General features: G+C 37.7%; 1 protein-coding gene across 1 annotated transcript in view; it reads right to left on the bottom strand.

Moving 5' to 3' along the window:
* ITGB8 (integrin subunit beta 8) overlaps window positions 1-14,932 on the bottom strand; it is a 198,611-nt gene that overhangs the window by 33,474 nt on the left and 150,205 nt on the right. Inside the window, exons 7-10 of the mRNA XM_082258511.1 lie at window positions 13,757-13,852; window positions 13,586-13,675; window positions 11,535-11,669; window positions 410-818 (exon numbers count right to left, since the gene is read on the bottom strand). Coding sequence (XP_082114637.1) covers window positions 410-818; window positions 11,535-11,669; window positions 13,586-13,675; window positions 13,757-13,852 — 730 coding nt within the window. The remainder of the gene's footprint in view (window positions 1-409; window positions 819-11,534; window positions 11,670-13,585; window positions 13,676-13,756; window positions 13,853-14,932) is intronic.

Below are 14,932 nucleotides of genomic sequence, written 5' to 3' on the forward strand. Positions count from 1 at the left end.
GGCTATCCTAGGAATCAAGTTGTAACAGTTTTGTCCACCATCTACAGGCTCATAGCCTCCATAAATCTCCATCTTGCTGTAACTGGAAGTACTAGATGGACTTAAAGCAAATCAATATGTTGCCAATGCAGGCTTGTTTTAATACCCTTCATTAGGGTTTTGTTTTAATGTTCCATAAAAAAAAAAAAAACAGATTTCCAGGTCTCCTGAAAATGTCTTTATTCGTGCTTAAAAATATTCTTTAAAATAAAATCAGTCCCTGCTATGATGATGCTAGTGGATTACAATGGGTGGGTTGGGTGCATCCTTTAAAATACACCAAAATGACTGCTTTTAGTAACTATGTGTACAATAATGAAGACAAGTAACAAAAACAGCATAGACTTTCTAACACTTACAAATTACTTACCAGAACACAGTTTTCCTTGGTTGTATGGACAAGAAAAGTCATCCATTTCACAGTATTTCCCATATATTTTTCCCAGTTTGGTTTTATGACAGTAGCATTTTCCACACAGACATATTCCCCGACCACTGCACTCGGGTTCGGTGGGGGAGTGCTTACATGTTCCTGATAAATGTGCATGTCCTCCAGAGCTACAATTACCGTCTCTACATGGAGCTCCAGGGCAGTCCGGATGGACCTCAGTTATACACTTCTGCTCCTTCTGCCTCATTGGGCCATTACACTGGCATGAACAAGTCCTGTGTATCTTTATTTTTACGGTTTCATTGAAACCAATGGGTTTAAGGATGATGTAGTTGTGTCCTCCTTCTACATCACAATTTTCCATTGTAACTGTTACATTAAATAGAACCTAAACAGCAAAAAATAGCAGTATTAGCTGCGGACCATAAACAAAAAAAAAAAAAAACATTTTATGGCAAATATAATAAACACACATCATACCAAATTTCACCAATAGGTAGTACCTTGGGCAAAATCTGGAACTAAAGCATGTATTTTTGATTTACTGCTTGGTACAGATTTTAGTAAGAATTGGAACATGTATGGACACTGATTTTGAGTTTTATTACACTATGTGTGCACATGACTGGCGCAACACTACTTTTTGGTTTATTTAGTAAGAACCCCTATTTAAATGAGTATATGAATATGAAACATTTTCTTATAGAAAGCCATTAAAACCATGGCAATTCAAACAAGAGGAGCAAAAATATAGAAATCTAAAAATGTAATTATAATTTTGACTTTTCCTATAAAAATTAAACTATGCTCTATCTCTAAGACCTCCTAAACCTTTATATTGGTAGTTTAATATAATAGGTGGCCTCTGTGAACGTCAGCTGCTTAAATCACAGGTCCTACTGATTATTTTAATATGTAACTCACTAAAATAATTTATTATTTTTTTTTTTTTTTTTTTATCTTTTTATTTGGATTTAAACAGGAATAACAATAAAACATCACAAAAATATAGAAAAAATAACAATAATCATTGCTTGGTTGTTTAAACGGATACATGTAGAAAATGACTTAAGAACAAGTTGATCCAACTAGTAGCATCAGCAAGAAATGAATCATGTTCCGAGATGTAAGGTATGGAGGTACAGAGAAAAAGGAATAAGACAAAAATATATAGAGTACATATATGGATGCGTGACCCACTCCCCTCAGGACACCCAACTGGGGTCACTTTTACGTCCCAAGGGGAGCCGGTCCCGCAGGCCCCTGGTCGCCAAGCCACATGCACTGTCATTAATAAGTCCTCTGAGCTGTGAATATTTCTGAAGTGAGCCACCTGGATTTAAATGTTTTGGTGTTAGACAAATGGGGACTGAGAGTTTTTCCGTATTGGTAGGATTCTTTCACTAGTTGTATCACCTCCCTCCGAGACGGGGGGGGGGGGCGTCTTTCCACTTACGGCAATGGATAGTCGTGCTGCATACAGGATATGTTGCACTACCACTCTACAGGAAGGTGGGTACCAATCTACTCCTATGCCCAATAGAGCCTGTTCTACTCTTAGTTTGTTCAGGATACCAGTCACTTCAGCAATGAGACGATTAATCGTGGTCCAAAAGCTTCCTAGGGATAAACATGACCATAGGATGTTGGGGAGGGTGCCAATCTGTCCACACCCTCTCTAGCAAAGATTGGGAGTGTTGGGCGTGAAATTTAGCTATAATGTAAGGTGTTCTGTACCATCGCAAGTGAATCTTCTGCGCGCCTTCCCTGAAATTGGAGCAGGTAAGGGAGTAATTTAGTTTGACTTCAGATTGCCACTGTGCCACCGTGAATGCTTGGCCTAGGTCCCTTTCCCATTTCAGGTGATGGTTTGTTTTAACAAATTTAAGTCTGTCTTGCATGTTATTGTAAAAGAGGCCAATACCGCCGCGATTGGACATCGTTGAAAAGCAAAAAGTAGATATGGGTTCAGGTAACTCTATGTGTGTAGGAATGGGAGAGGGCAAAATACTATAAATCTTTTTGTAGGTCAGGAATTCCTTTTGGAGTCTGGGATGAAGTCTGCACAGATCTGCGTAAGTGACTAAGTCAGAACCAATTTATTCAATTTTTTAATTGTCCATGAATTCCCTTAATTTGCAAGGATTTCCTCTCACTTCCTGTTTGGTTATGGGACAGAAAGTGAAGGTAAATCTCTGCAATGGGACACAGATGGCGAAAAAAAAATCTGACGGGTTTTGACCCTCAAAATTAATTAAGGAATCAGGGGGCCCTGCTCGTTAGAGCTTACAATCTAGAAGGGAGGGTCAAGTGAAACAAAAGGGAAAATGTGGGGGACGAGCTGATGAAGAAAATGAAAACATAGTTGTTAGGTGTCATAGCCAGTCATAGCTTTTGTTCTGTGACACATGAGTACCTAAAATACTTCCACTCAAAAAAATGTCCTTATATTTTTTGGCTGCAGGCCAATACAATTAGTTTCCCTTTACTGCAGATTTAATAAATAGGCTATTTTGACACTAAAAATATAAAGCACCTCCCAACTTTCTGGAATGAGAAAGAGGGAACCCCTTTAGCTCACCGAATGAAATCGAATGATACACTAATCTATGTGGACCATTAAGAACGAATAAGCAAAAATGATTCATTAAACATAAAAGCGCTGCACAAACTGTTGGCGCTATATAAATCCTGTATAATAATAATAAAAGTGCTTTTTTCGCCATATTTTTTTCATTATACTGACTTCTTAAACTAGCAATTACAATCTTTGAGAGGTTTAATAAAAGGTTTGGTATAGTATAACACCTTAGGTAGTTAAACCGTACACTTTTTTTTTACAGAGGTTTATACTATATAACAAAACAACTGAAGAGGAAAAACAGAGGGAACTAGTTAAAAAAAATGGACAGTCTCCCCAAATGGGGAACAATTGGGAGTTATGAATACAATGTAATAAGCACTGCTGTGCAAATAGAAGAGGATGGACCTCCTAAAGAGCATCTTGAACTGTTAACACCTTTCATGGCTAAGGGAAAAGTACATACCATCCCACATAAAGGCTTTGCTTGGTCACACTTTGTCCTTTTGGCAGTGTAGCACATGGGGATTTAAACTTAAATCAATCTGTCTAGCAATATTCTTTTCACTGAATTGCTTAGTTTTGGCTCCAGAAATGAATAACTGGTCATGTAGTAAAACTAGAAAAAAAAGCTACACGATTTGAACAAAGTATTTGTATTTGAAGGGGAAAAAAATTATTATTATATTGTAGTGTTCAAGGCTGAAAATCAAGGGAAACTAAGTCAAAAAGTAAGAATTCTGAGTTTTGTTCTGGCAGCTATTCATACATGGAGGTAGACAGAGGATGAAAGAGGGAAGAAAGAGAGGGTGGACAGACAGAGGGCCTGATTTGCTTAACATGGACCTTCCTTCCACTCTGCCTAAAACTCATATTTCTTGCCACAAAAGCCTCATCTGTGCCCTGTCTGAGGTTACTGTCACTGTACTATGAAGGCCATGACTCCTAGACTTGGGCTATACACCCTGCTTACCCAACTCACTAAACCCTACATACCCACCAACCCTCTGTCAAATAAGGGTGCCTAGGAATCAAGGAAAGAAAAACAGCAGCCGGGTGGGGCTTGGCATTGTAGATAGGAATAGTTTATGCTCCAAGTTGAGGTCTCTATAAAAAAGTTAAAGTGGTTCTAAAGACTGAAGGTTTTTTTTTTATACTCACCTGAGCCTGATCCTGGTCCAGCAACATGCACGAGAGCAGAAAATCTCCAGGGTCTCTCCCTCTTCATTGGCTGAGACACACTGCTGCCTTTCGATCACAGCCAATGAGGAGGGAGCGGGGGTCAGGACCAAGCCAGGTTCTCACTGGCATACAGAGGTGGCTTGGGAGTGAGCACGCACTAGTGCCCCCAGAGCAGACAGCTTGAACCTCTTTAAGAGGTTTTTATAGTATCTATATTTAGATGCACCACTTTATGCAGTTTTACTGTATTTAATCAATAAACTTTTTGCATTTTTAGATTGTTGTTATTTACTTTTGTTGGATGTGAGGTTGCCCTTAAAATCCCACCTCTAGGGGAATTCCTTTCTTTTGACATTGTATTAGGGATGTTGGCAACACACATCCAGACACCCATAACTGAACCAATACACTTTTTCTTCTTTAAGAAACCAGGTGGTGTCATTGCCAGCAACATCAAAACTGGAATATCATTTTTGGAAATTTTGAGACAGGATCTCATATACAGCAAAGCAATGAAATCCCTTTTGTTTTTTTACCTACCCTATGACAAATAGCATGTGATTCCTTATTAATTGATTTTGGCACTCCATGTCCAAAATCTTCTTTACCAATCCAGAAGACTTTTACATGGATGTGTGTAACGATTAATCTAAGCAAGGACATTTATCGCACACCAGTGCAAATTCTAGTTAGGCCATTAAAAGGAGAATTGTTAACGCTTCTGTTTCAGTTTTCTACTTGAAAAATGATTAAAGCGTATTAGAAACTGTCCATCCCTGGACAGCTGCCAGGACAGCACAATAGCATGCGGATAACCATCTGGTGCAGAACGTGTCTGGTGTGCTTTTATTTCTGACACAGAAATTTGTAACACCTTTCAGCAAGACAATGTTTTACTCATATTGTAGCAACCTATATTGTACTATTTATAAAGTTTAAACTATTCTGGGCATATATGTATGTGGATATTGGCAGGCCTATAACCCTGTTCATCCTTGTGAGCTTATAGGGTAACTAAAAAAAATAAGAAAATAGCAAACAAAAAAAAAAATATTATAGCATATACAATTGCAACACAAGTCATTTTGTAATTGAATGTTAATAAAAATATCTTTCCTTTTCAATCTGCAGCACTGTAAATGTATGTAAAATGCAATGCAATATGGCTACCTGGAGGCATTGTGTACACAAATGGTGTACAGTACACCCCAGATAAGTAAATTCCTGCTTGCGTGATTGGCTTACTGATTTTCCCAGAAGTCTGCACTAAGATACAAGTCAGATTTTGAGCATCCCCTGCAACAAAAAAGTAATTCAAAGGGATCCAGACCCTGCAATTTTCCTCATTAGAATCATGCAAGTGCAGCAGCTAATTGATAATTATGAAACCACTCCCACAAACAAACAGCTATTTCTTCAGAATAGCAAAAGGTAGCAATCTGCAACAAACCATGTTGAGATCTCTGCAATGTACAGAGATCATCCAAAGGGTAATGTTTTTTTCTCAACAAAAGTTTTAAAGCAAACCTGCACTGATTTTAAAGGATTTAACCAACCCACTGCTTACAGTAGGAGACACATTCAGGTATCTGCTTATAGTTCCAGCTCTCTGTAGTGTAGCATTGTGGAACATATGAACGTATGAACCTTCAAGTTACAAACTTTTAACGTTGCGAACATGTGTTTGCACAGTTTTTCAACCCACCCAGCCTTTGTCTACAAGCACTGATCTTTTTTGGTCTTACGAACAAGTTGGCCTTACGAGCGGGCTCCCAAAACAGAACTCGTTTGTAAGTAAGGGACTTACTGTAGATACCAGTAACCATATGATCTTACTTCTGAGAGACTGTTACTACTTATTTTGTGACACTAAAAAAAATCACTTTGAAAAGAATACCCAATCACATACAAGAGAAAAAAAACAACAGTATTTTGCTTGATCATTACAGCACTGAATGATGGAAGTCAGCAGAGCTTCACCTGATTCACTAAGATAAGGATAAATGATCTTGCAAAGTGCAATTTCCCTTGCAAAGCAAACAGCTTATTTACGGTACCTTTAGTAAATCAACTCCCTGTTCTCTCCATCGTGTGTTCCAATGTTTAGGCCTGGTGATAGGCTGTTCAGGCACAGAATACTGCATAGTGGAAAGCAGAAGTGGAAATGCCCATTTTCCTTTCAACTTGAAACTTAGAAGCCTAATGTGGCACTTCGGGGTGGTGGACTACAACAGCGCAAATAGAACATTGCTCCTTTTTTTTTTTCTCAATATAAAGCTTTAATGCAAAAATACTTATACAAACGTAAGCTTCACATGCTCCTTATATATAGTGCCTGCTATTAAGTTGCAGTCTCTACTTATAATAAACGCTACAATACAGTTTTTCTTTGAGAAAAAAACACAAGCATAAGACAGTAATTGTCCAATATAGTTATTTTGGGCAGTCAGCTGTTCTAAAGGTCATTTGATCATGCATGTACGATCTCTTAAATATACAGGTAGCATACGTCTCTCCTTTTCCATTGTTTCATCTGCTTATGAGTTCTTTGGGTTTGCTACAAATGTTCCTCACAGTCTTTTGGAGACATGATAAAGGCTTCAGAATATACTAAAAATGTTTCTGCCCATCACTAAGTAGGAGGCAGGTCCATATAACATTAGTAAATGAAATAGCAGAGAGCAGGAAACCTAACAGAGGGACAACATATAATGGTTTACAATAATCCCAGTGGAATCCAAATGGTACATTGGCCATTTTTCTGAAACCCAGTTGTCAGTTTTCCATTGTTCTGAAATCCCCCAAAAAGTATGGTTCTTAGTAAACTTCAGAATAGAAAACACATCAATTGACCTAAAAAATTATTTGTAGATCTCATGTTCTTCTCAACTCACAAATATAGTTATACCTTTGAGATTAGAGTTCCGCTGATAGAAACCAAAGCCAAAAAGAAAAATACCATGGACAAGTTTTTCAGGAACAATAAAAGAAACCTAAAAGGAAGATGTTTAAAAATGTGTCCATTTTTTTCCACAGTAAAGAAATCAATATAACCCTTAGAACATTATCTAGAACTAGCACTAGAAAATTTGGCAACAGTATAAAATGATGAAAAATTTAACTGAAGGTGGAAAGTGCAGATGGAACCCTTTGACACTTTTAATCTGCAGTTTGTGCAATCATTTCCCATAACAGATGTTCAGGTCAAACAAAGGCCAACTGCACCACGTACAGTTTTATAGGTGAGGCTAATTTTTAGAACTGTCCGCAAAGAACATCAGTCTTTGTTTTTCTAAGAAACCAAGACATTGAATACATGCAGATAATAGACACATAAGCTACATAGTCCACAAAATGATTGTAAGACAAGGAATACGAAGTGTTTTCATTTGCAATTTTATATAAAAAGTGAAAAGAATATTTTTTTCTAGGCTAAACATCACATAACCATTGCATTAAAAGGAAAATAAGCTCTCACTTTTCGTGTAAACACTGTTTCAACTTGCCAAAGAAAAACTAACTATAACCTTTTAGAATGGCCTTTCACTTTTTGTATATTTTTGTGGTATCCATAGCAAATTTGCCTTAACCTTCAATATATCTTTCTAATTTTGCTTTGTTCTGTTAATGTCAGTGTGTATGAACAGTAGGGACTGACTAACGATGATTTGCAGTAACACTACAGTATACTGTATGCTCCCTAGTAACACCGGACAATATACAAAAAAATACAACGTGACTTACAGCTGTGTCATGTCAATGTTCTGTGGTTGAAAACTACCACAAACCTGTAAGTTATTTTAAACTTTTAAAAGTAAAAGTCCTGCATAAGAACAAGCTGACATGTTTGCTTTAGGCTACATGTACACGGGACGTTTTCAAAAGTCCTTTGAACGCTGGAATTTTACAGCTATGTAAAGGACGTTTAAAATGTCCGTTGGGTCACGTTTGCAGCCGCGCTTAGCGGGCGTTTGCGCTCAGATCCGTTTTTAGAGGTCAAAAAATCATTCTCCTTTAAACAGTAAAAACGCAAGCGCTAAATGCGGGTGATCGCGCTTGGTCGCGTTCGGTCACGTTTTGAGTTTGAAACGTCGGTAAACACACGTTCTGAACATCCGGAACGCAAATAATTGCTTTCAAAAAACGACACTGAACTCAACTGCCTCTAAATGACTGTAAACGACTCAGTGTACATGGACAGATAAGATAGCATAGAGGAGGGTTTAGGGGCTTCTGAAAAAAAAACGCCCAACTGCTCCTAAACGTCCGTTTACAAGTAGCAGTGTACATAAGGCCTTAAAGCTGCTGTCATCGAGACTAAATTTACGTTTTTTGTGATTTCCCTTTTTTATATGTTAGCCCAGAAAGTTTTTATCTCCTTCTACAAACTATCCATTGCTAGTATCCTAGTACCATGTTCATTAACTTTATTAAAAAATGACCTCTTTTCTGAAAATGGGAAACTAGGTAGACTGGCCATTACTCCCCATGACCAATTCCCCATCCTTATTTTAGCAGATGTGCTATGCTGCTTCAGTGTGGGTTGGTTAAGAGGTTCTCCTAAGGGTTTTTGGAGACACCTGCTTCTATTTATTTTACTACAGAAGTCAAATGGAAGGAGATAAGTATGGATTTTTTTTTAATGTGCACTAATACTTTAAACGCAAACCTTTCTTTTGCTACAGTAGTGTAATTTAATAGTTGTAAGGCAGTGTAGACCTCCTCAACTTTCTCCATACACTGTAACTTTGACCAGCATTTTCTGGTATTCAGAAATCTCTTAAACCCTGTCTGTTCTGATAAGTCAATCTTGCTGGCCTGGTTTCTGCAACTTCCTACTGGACACCAATGAGATCCATTTATTGATCAACCAATAATCTATAGCAGACAGTGGTAGAGGCATTGCCAACCCTCAACCTCAGAGTGACTAAGGTTTAGGAGTTCCCAAGGTTCAAAGATGCTGGACAAAGCTTTGCAGAAACATAAAGGGTAACTCTAAAAGTTCATTTCCACCTTATAGTAGAACTATATGCAAAACTTTTTTGTTAACTTTGGATAGAGCAAGGGAGGGTTTTAACCCAAGTCAGACTTTTTTTTTCGCCATCTGTGTCCCATTGAAGAGATTACCCATCACTTCATGTCAAATAGCCAAACAGGAATTGAGAGGAAATCCCTGCACATTAAGTGTCACCAGTACTAGTGCCCCCATTGGAAGATTTCCTATCTTTTACTTTTCAGGGGACAACCCAAAATTTGTGATTATCTTTTTCTTTCACTTTTAATAATAATGGTAAACAGGACAAATTGAGAGGGTAAATCTCCTTAACGGGGGCACAGACAGCAATAAAAATAGACAGGTGTTCTAATCCTATTCAAAACTAAAAAAAAAAAAAAAAACAGTTTTGCCTTTAGTTATACTTTAAGTTGATAATTAAAAAATAAATTGATCAGGTGTTTTTAAAAAGAAGAAAAGCAGCTCTCTGCAATACCCACCCTTTTGCATTGTCCCTTTCAGAAACTTTGCTCCATCCTGTGCTGCTTGTCCTTTCTAGTAATGAATGACGCCCACAATTATTAAATAACTTTTTGAGAGCCCAAGGTATCATTGCCATACCCCTGGGGGCATAATGCAGCCTAGACTAACAGTACGATGCTGCGTTGTACAACCACGCCTCGGACGATGTCACGTATGACAAAACCGGTCGGGCGGTACCGGACATACGACTGTCACGCCCCCTAGACGCCGGCTCTTCCACACACGCGGGACGACGCGGTTTTTGCTCTGTGTCTCTGATGTGCCGTATTGCAAGTTTTCCAATGTAAGTGCAATTTTAATAAATCCTTGAGTTTAACCATAACAGGATTACGCTATGTGTACTTAATTTCTCTTTATACACCCTTGACATCACGTTAGGAGTCGGTACATGATATAGTGGAATACATCTGGTTTCCCTGGACTATGAAGGATACAATTTATCTGGTTTGACATCTAAAGTGTGTATGGCCATTCCATTAGGTTGGAGGCCTTCATCTCTGGTAAGCGGCCACCAGAGATGTATAGTAACGAAGTAGAACTACTTAAGTACTGTACTTAAGTACCGAAATGCGGTATCTGTACTTTCCTAGAGTAGAATTTTTTACTCCTACTTCTACTTTTACTTCACTACATTTTTTCGATGATTTCGATACTTCTACTCAAGTATTTTTTTTTTGTGCTGCATAGTTACTCGTTACTTTTAAAAAAATTACCACTGCCAGAACAGTAGATGGCAGGTTGCATAAAGCTCAAAAAAATGTGTATAATGTCATTTGTAAATCAGCGCATACGAAAATAAAGGCTGTGTATAATAAAAGCTGCTATACCAAATCTTTCCAATAAAAAGAAAATATGAAACAAACAAATAAATGGTGCTACAGCGCTTAAAGTGCATCAAGAAACTACTAACAAACACAGGTTAATCATTTGAATAAATCATTTGAAATAATAAAAACAATATGATGTTCATACTTTTGACTTCTTTCTTTAATAACTACATAACACAGTACTTGTACTTCTACTTTCAGTACTTGAGTAGAATTTTTTTTTCAAAACTACTGGTACTTTTTACTTTTAGTACTTAAGTAGCAAATTTTTTGAAAAAACTACTTGCAATACTTAAGTAAAAAAAAAGTTGAATACTTTAGTAATTCTACTTAAGTAACTTTTTCTGCGAGCACTTCCACTTCTACTCAAGTAATTTTTTGATCTAGCACTTGTACTTTTACTCAAGTAGAAATTTCGAGTACTTTATACAAGTCTGGCGGCCACTTTGACATATATACCACGGGTGTATTCCTGTCTCTCCTTTGGATTCAAGCCTTCCACTCTGACATCACCTTTCTGGGACTTTTTTGATTTGGAGTCACGATTATCAATTTATGGACTTTTTTGTTCACTCTATCACTTAGTGTTGTTGATTTTACAATTATTCCTATGACTGAAGCCGTACTCTGGATGATTGGGGCGACATGAGTGAAGACCAGCCATAAACATAAATAGGCTGAGTGGCACACACATGCAATGGTAGCTAGACACAGCCATGCTTTTTTTTCTGCAATGGTTCAATGCAGCACTAGGACTACAAAGTGAAGTATATGGGTATGTGACTGCCAAAAATCAAGTAGTCTTTTAAGTCTAGTAGTAGAATTACTATGAATAAAATGAATAATCACTTTAAAATAAGAAGTAAATTATAAACTATCAACTGAGATGAATACAGTACAAATACTGCAAATAGACTATTAAAAAACTCAAAGTTATTGATGTCCACAGCTGTAAAGGATATCCAGGCTGTAACATACCTTATCATTATTTTTTACATTGTGACATCCCTCCACTCCAGAATGTCTATTTCCATCCGGACAGATAGCAGTGATATTTACAGAAATACCCTTTATGGGATTATACACTTGAATCTTCATCTCTGAGACAAGCGCCTGGAAGAAGACATCAAAGTTCATCCTAAGTTTTATTTAGAAAAACATTCATCTCCCCTTTCTGCAGCAACATGAAAAGACTATTTGTGCAAGTTAGCCTGAATAGATGAATTGTTTCCAGTCCATAAAGAATGTACTGTAAGCTTTGTTCACAAGTTACATAGCAACACACTTCTGTAATAGGACCAAAAACTTACTGTGGAGGAAATTTACTGCAAACAGCAGATGCAGGTTCTATGGAAATATATTTTTCAGCATTCCATTAGATTACTAAAGTGATTTCTGTGTTTCTTGAAATTAACCCATACAAATATTTTATATTTACAACCAACATTACCCATTATAGGTAGACACTTCCATTGCACCTGAGGAGGTCCTCTTTCCCACCTGAGGAAGTCCTCTTTTTCATTATGAGCTAAGGCTTTGATTTCAGCCCTGACCTGGAAAAAGTTGAGGTCAAGGCAAAACTTGTTTTTTCTTGTTCATTATGGATAAAGTAAGGGAGTGTTATAACCTCTGTCTGTTTTTTCTTGCCATGTGTGTCCCATTGGGGAGATTCCTCTTCACTTCCTGCCCCATAGCCAAAATTAGAAGTATGAGTAAATCCCTCCAAAGCATCCACCAGGGTCACCAAAACTAGTGTATCATTTGGAAGATTTCCCTTCTATTCTGGGGACAACCAAAAATTTGGGATTTTCTTTAATTTCAGTGATAATGGTAAAAATGACAAATGGAGAGGGTAGATGTCTATAACAGGAGGCACAGACATAAATAAAAACCAGACAGGTAGTCTAATTCTCTCCAGAACGTTTGCCTTTAGTTATATTTTATGTTATTCCTTGACCACCACATTTACAACTTTCGTAACATGTTAGCTAACGCTGAACTCCAGTAAGGTAAAAGCCTATGAATAGAGGAGGCAAGCCATTCAATCATCCGTTTGTCAATCAATTCAATATTACATTTCATTCTTGTAATACGACTTCTTTAATTGGTGGAGCTGGACAGAAAGGGTGGGCATAGTGTGGTACTTTTGATATTAAGCACTGGAAGGGTGACGCATGTCAAACAAAACCAAAGAAATTTCCAAGCTCAACTTACCGACCAGCTTGCGACCAACCAAATTCTCCTGTCTAACAATATGCGTAAAAACAGATGTTTCGCCTGCATACATTTGCAAATACATGCGTAAACTACAGGCCCGTCAAGGCACCCCATTTTATAGGCCAGTTATAGGTGGAGCAGTGGCCATTTGTTTGTACTTAAAATACTGGTGAGGCAATGCACTGGATACCTTTGCTGCCACAGTGCTATGTGCTGGGTGTCCAGTGTGTCACGGTGTCTTTAAGGAGGGGTGGGCTCCCTCTAGGCTCACCTGCTCTCTGCCTATACATTATAATAAATGTACCTTCATTGTGGAGGCTCTCAAAATTTAGAGTTAGAACTACAGAAAAGGGGGTACCTTGACAGGGCCTGTAGTTTACAGAAGTATTCACAAATGTAAGCAGAATAAAGCCCTGTTTTTAACGCATATTGTTAGACAGGATAATTTGGTTGGTCGCAGGTTGGTCGGTACGTTAAGCTTGAAAATGTCTTTGGTATTGTTTGACTTTTGATATTAACCCCCACTGTACTGGAAGTTTACAGCGGCAGGGTGGGGTGCAATGTAAGAGGAACATTTGGGAAAACTAGGACAAATCAACACAAGGGACAAATCACACTGAAGGTAAAGAATATCGTTTGTGCCAATCTTATATAATATATATGTATAGTAAACTTTAGACCCATCCAATGCATTTGTAATGATAACGTACCTGGAAGCACAAGAAAATGGCAACTAAAACTCTAAAACCAAAATACTACTAAATGTTTCACAAAGGTATTGCTGAAGTAATTTGCCTGTTGAAAACACTGACCTTGTAAGCCTCAACCACCAAATTATTGATGTCGGAGGCAGTGGCGTCAAATTGCTTGGCTACTGTCCCTGGCAGCAACAGCATGAGGTCCTGCAGAAGTAAAATGGAAAATGCAGCTTAGAAAGTTAAATTAAATAATAAACTAGAGGGATCGTGTTAAGATTGTGTTACCTTGTACCAATTGAAAGCTTTTCCCTGTACAGCAAAAATTCCATAAATATGGTTGTCAACTAATCTTTGGCCAAGCATGCCCAGTGATGGGTGTTCCTATGGAGAAAAAAACAAATAAGCAAATTGTAACATTCGTGCAAACAGATTTTAACGTAAATAGGTGTAACAATGCCTTCAAAACAAAACAAAAACAAGAACAAGGCCTCATTCACAAGGGCATACTTATGAGTACATCCGTGTGATGGCCGTGTTCTGCCTGCATGGGATGCACAGGTGCATATCTGAGCAGGCAGTCCTATTCATGTCCAATTCATGTCAATTGGGACACAGCAGCTGCGCAGACACAGCTGTTGCTCCCAAAATGACATCTGTGTGGGTGTGGATCCCTGAACCCACATTGTCTGCATCTGGGCAAGCAACCACAACCTCAAAGATGTCAAGTCGGTAGCAACAGCTACGTTCATTAGGCCTAAATATCAGCCATGTCACCTGTAATGAAAACTATATTTACTAAATTCAGGAAAGGAATTACAGGCGGCTACTGTGTCTTTACTGTAATTTTCTGTCTAAGAATTTCCAACACTCCACCAACTGACCCTTCTGTTGGCTGTTGCCTCTTGCAACACAAAGGGTTTATTGGAACCTTGTCACAAGAATAACTGGTGGTAGTCTTTCCTGTGACTCAAATTACAGCCTATTCACAGCAAAGTGGTAAAAGACAAACATGGTGGAGAACTGGCTTAACTGCTTCACCCTCTGGATGTAAGAGGTAATTATGAAATATTTTAACCTGAATATGTTCACCTGACATGTTAAAATATAAATATTTTATAAATATAAAATATTAAAAATATTTTCAAATTAAAAATGTTTACCTGACAAGAAGAAATGTAAAAAATATGTTAAAATAATATTTTAGCCCTGAACTTAACTAATGCATAACAAAAAATGATACAAAACACTATATGGGGGTGGGGGGTATTTACTAAAACTGGTGCAGCTGTGCACAGTGACCAATCAGCTTCTAACTTCAGCGTTTTCAATTAAGCTTTGACAATAACACCTAATAGTTATTATGCACAGCTGCACCAGATTTTGTATGCAATAGTTTTAGTAATTCTCTCCCTATGGGTCTACTTATAGGAAAAAAAATTGTTGGACAAATGTCACAAGCTG

Source organism: Pelophylax lessonae, assembly GCF_965119305.1.
Source record: "Pelophylax lessonae genome assembly, chromosome: 5".
Classification (NCBI taxonomy): domain Eukaryota; kingdom Metazoa; phylum Chordata; class Amphibia; order Anura; family Ranidae; genus Pelophylax; species Pelophylax lessonae.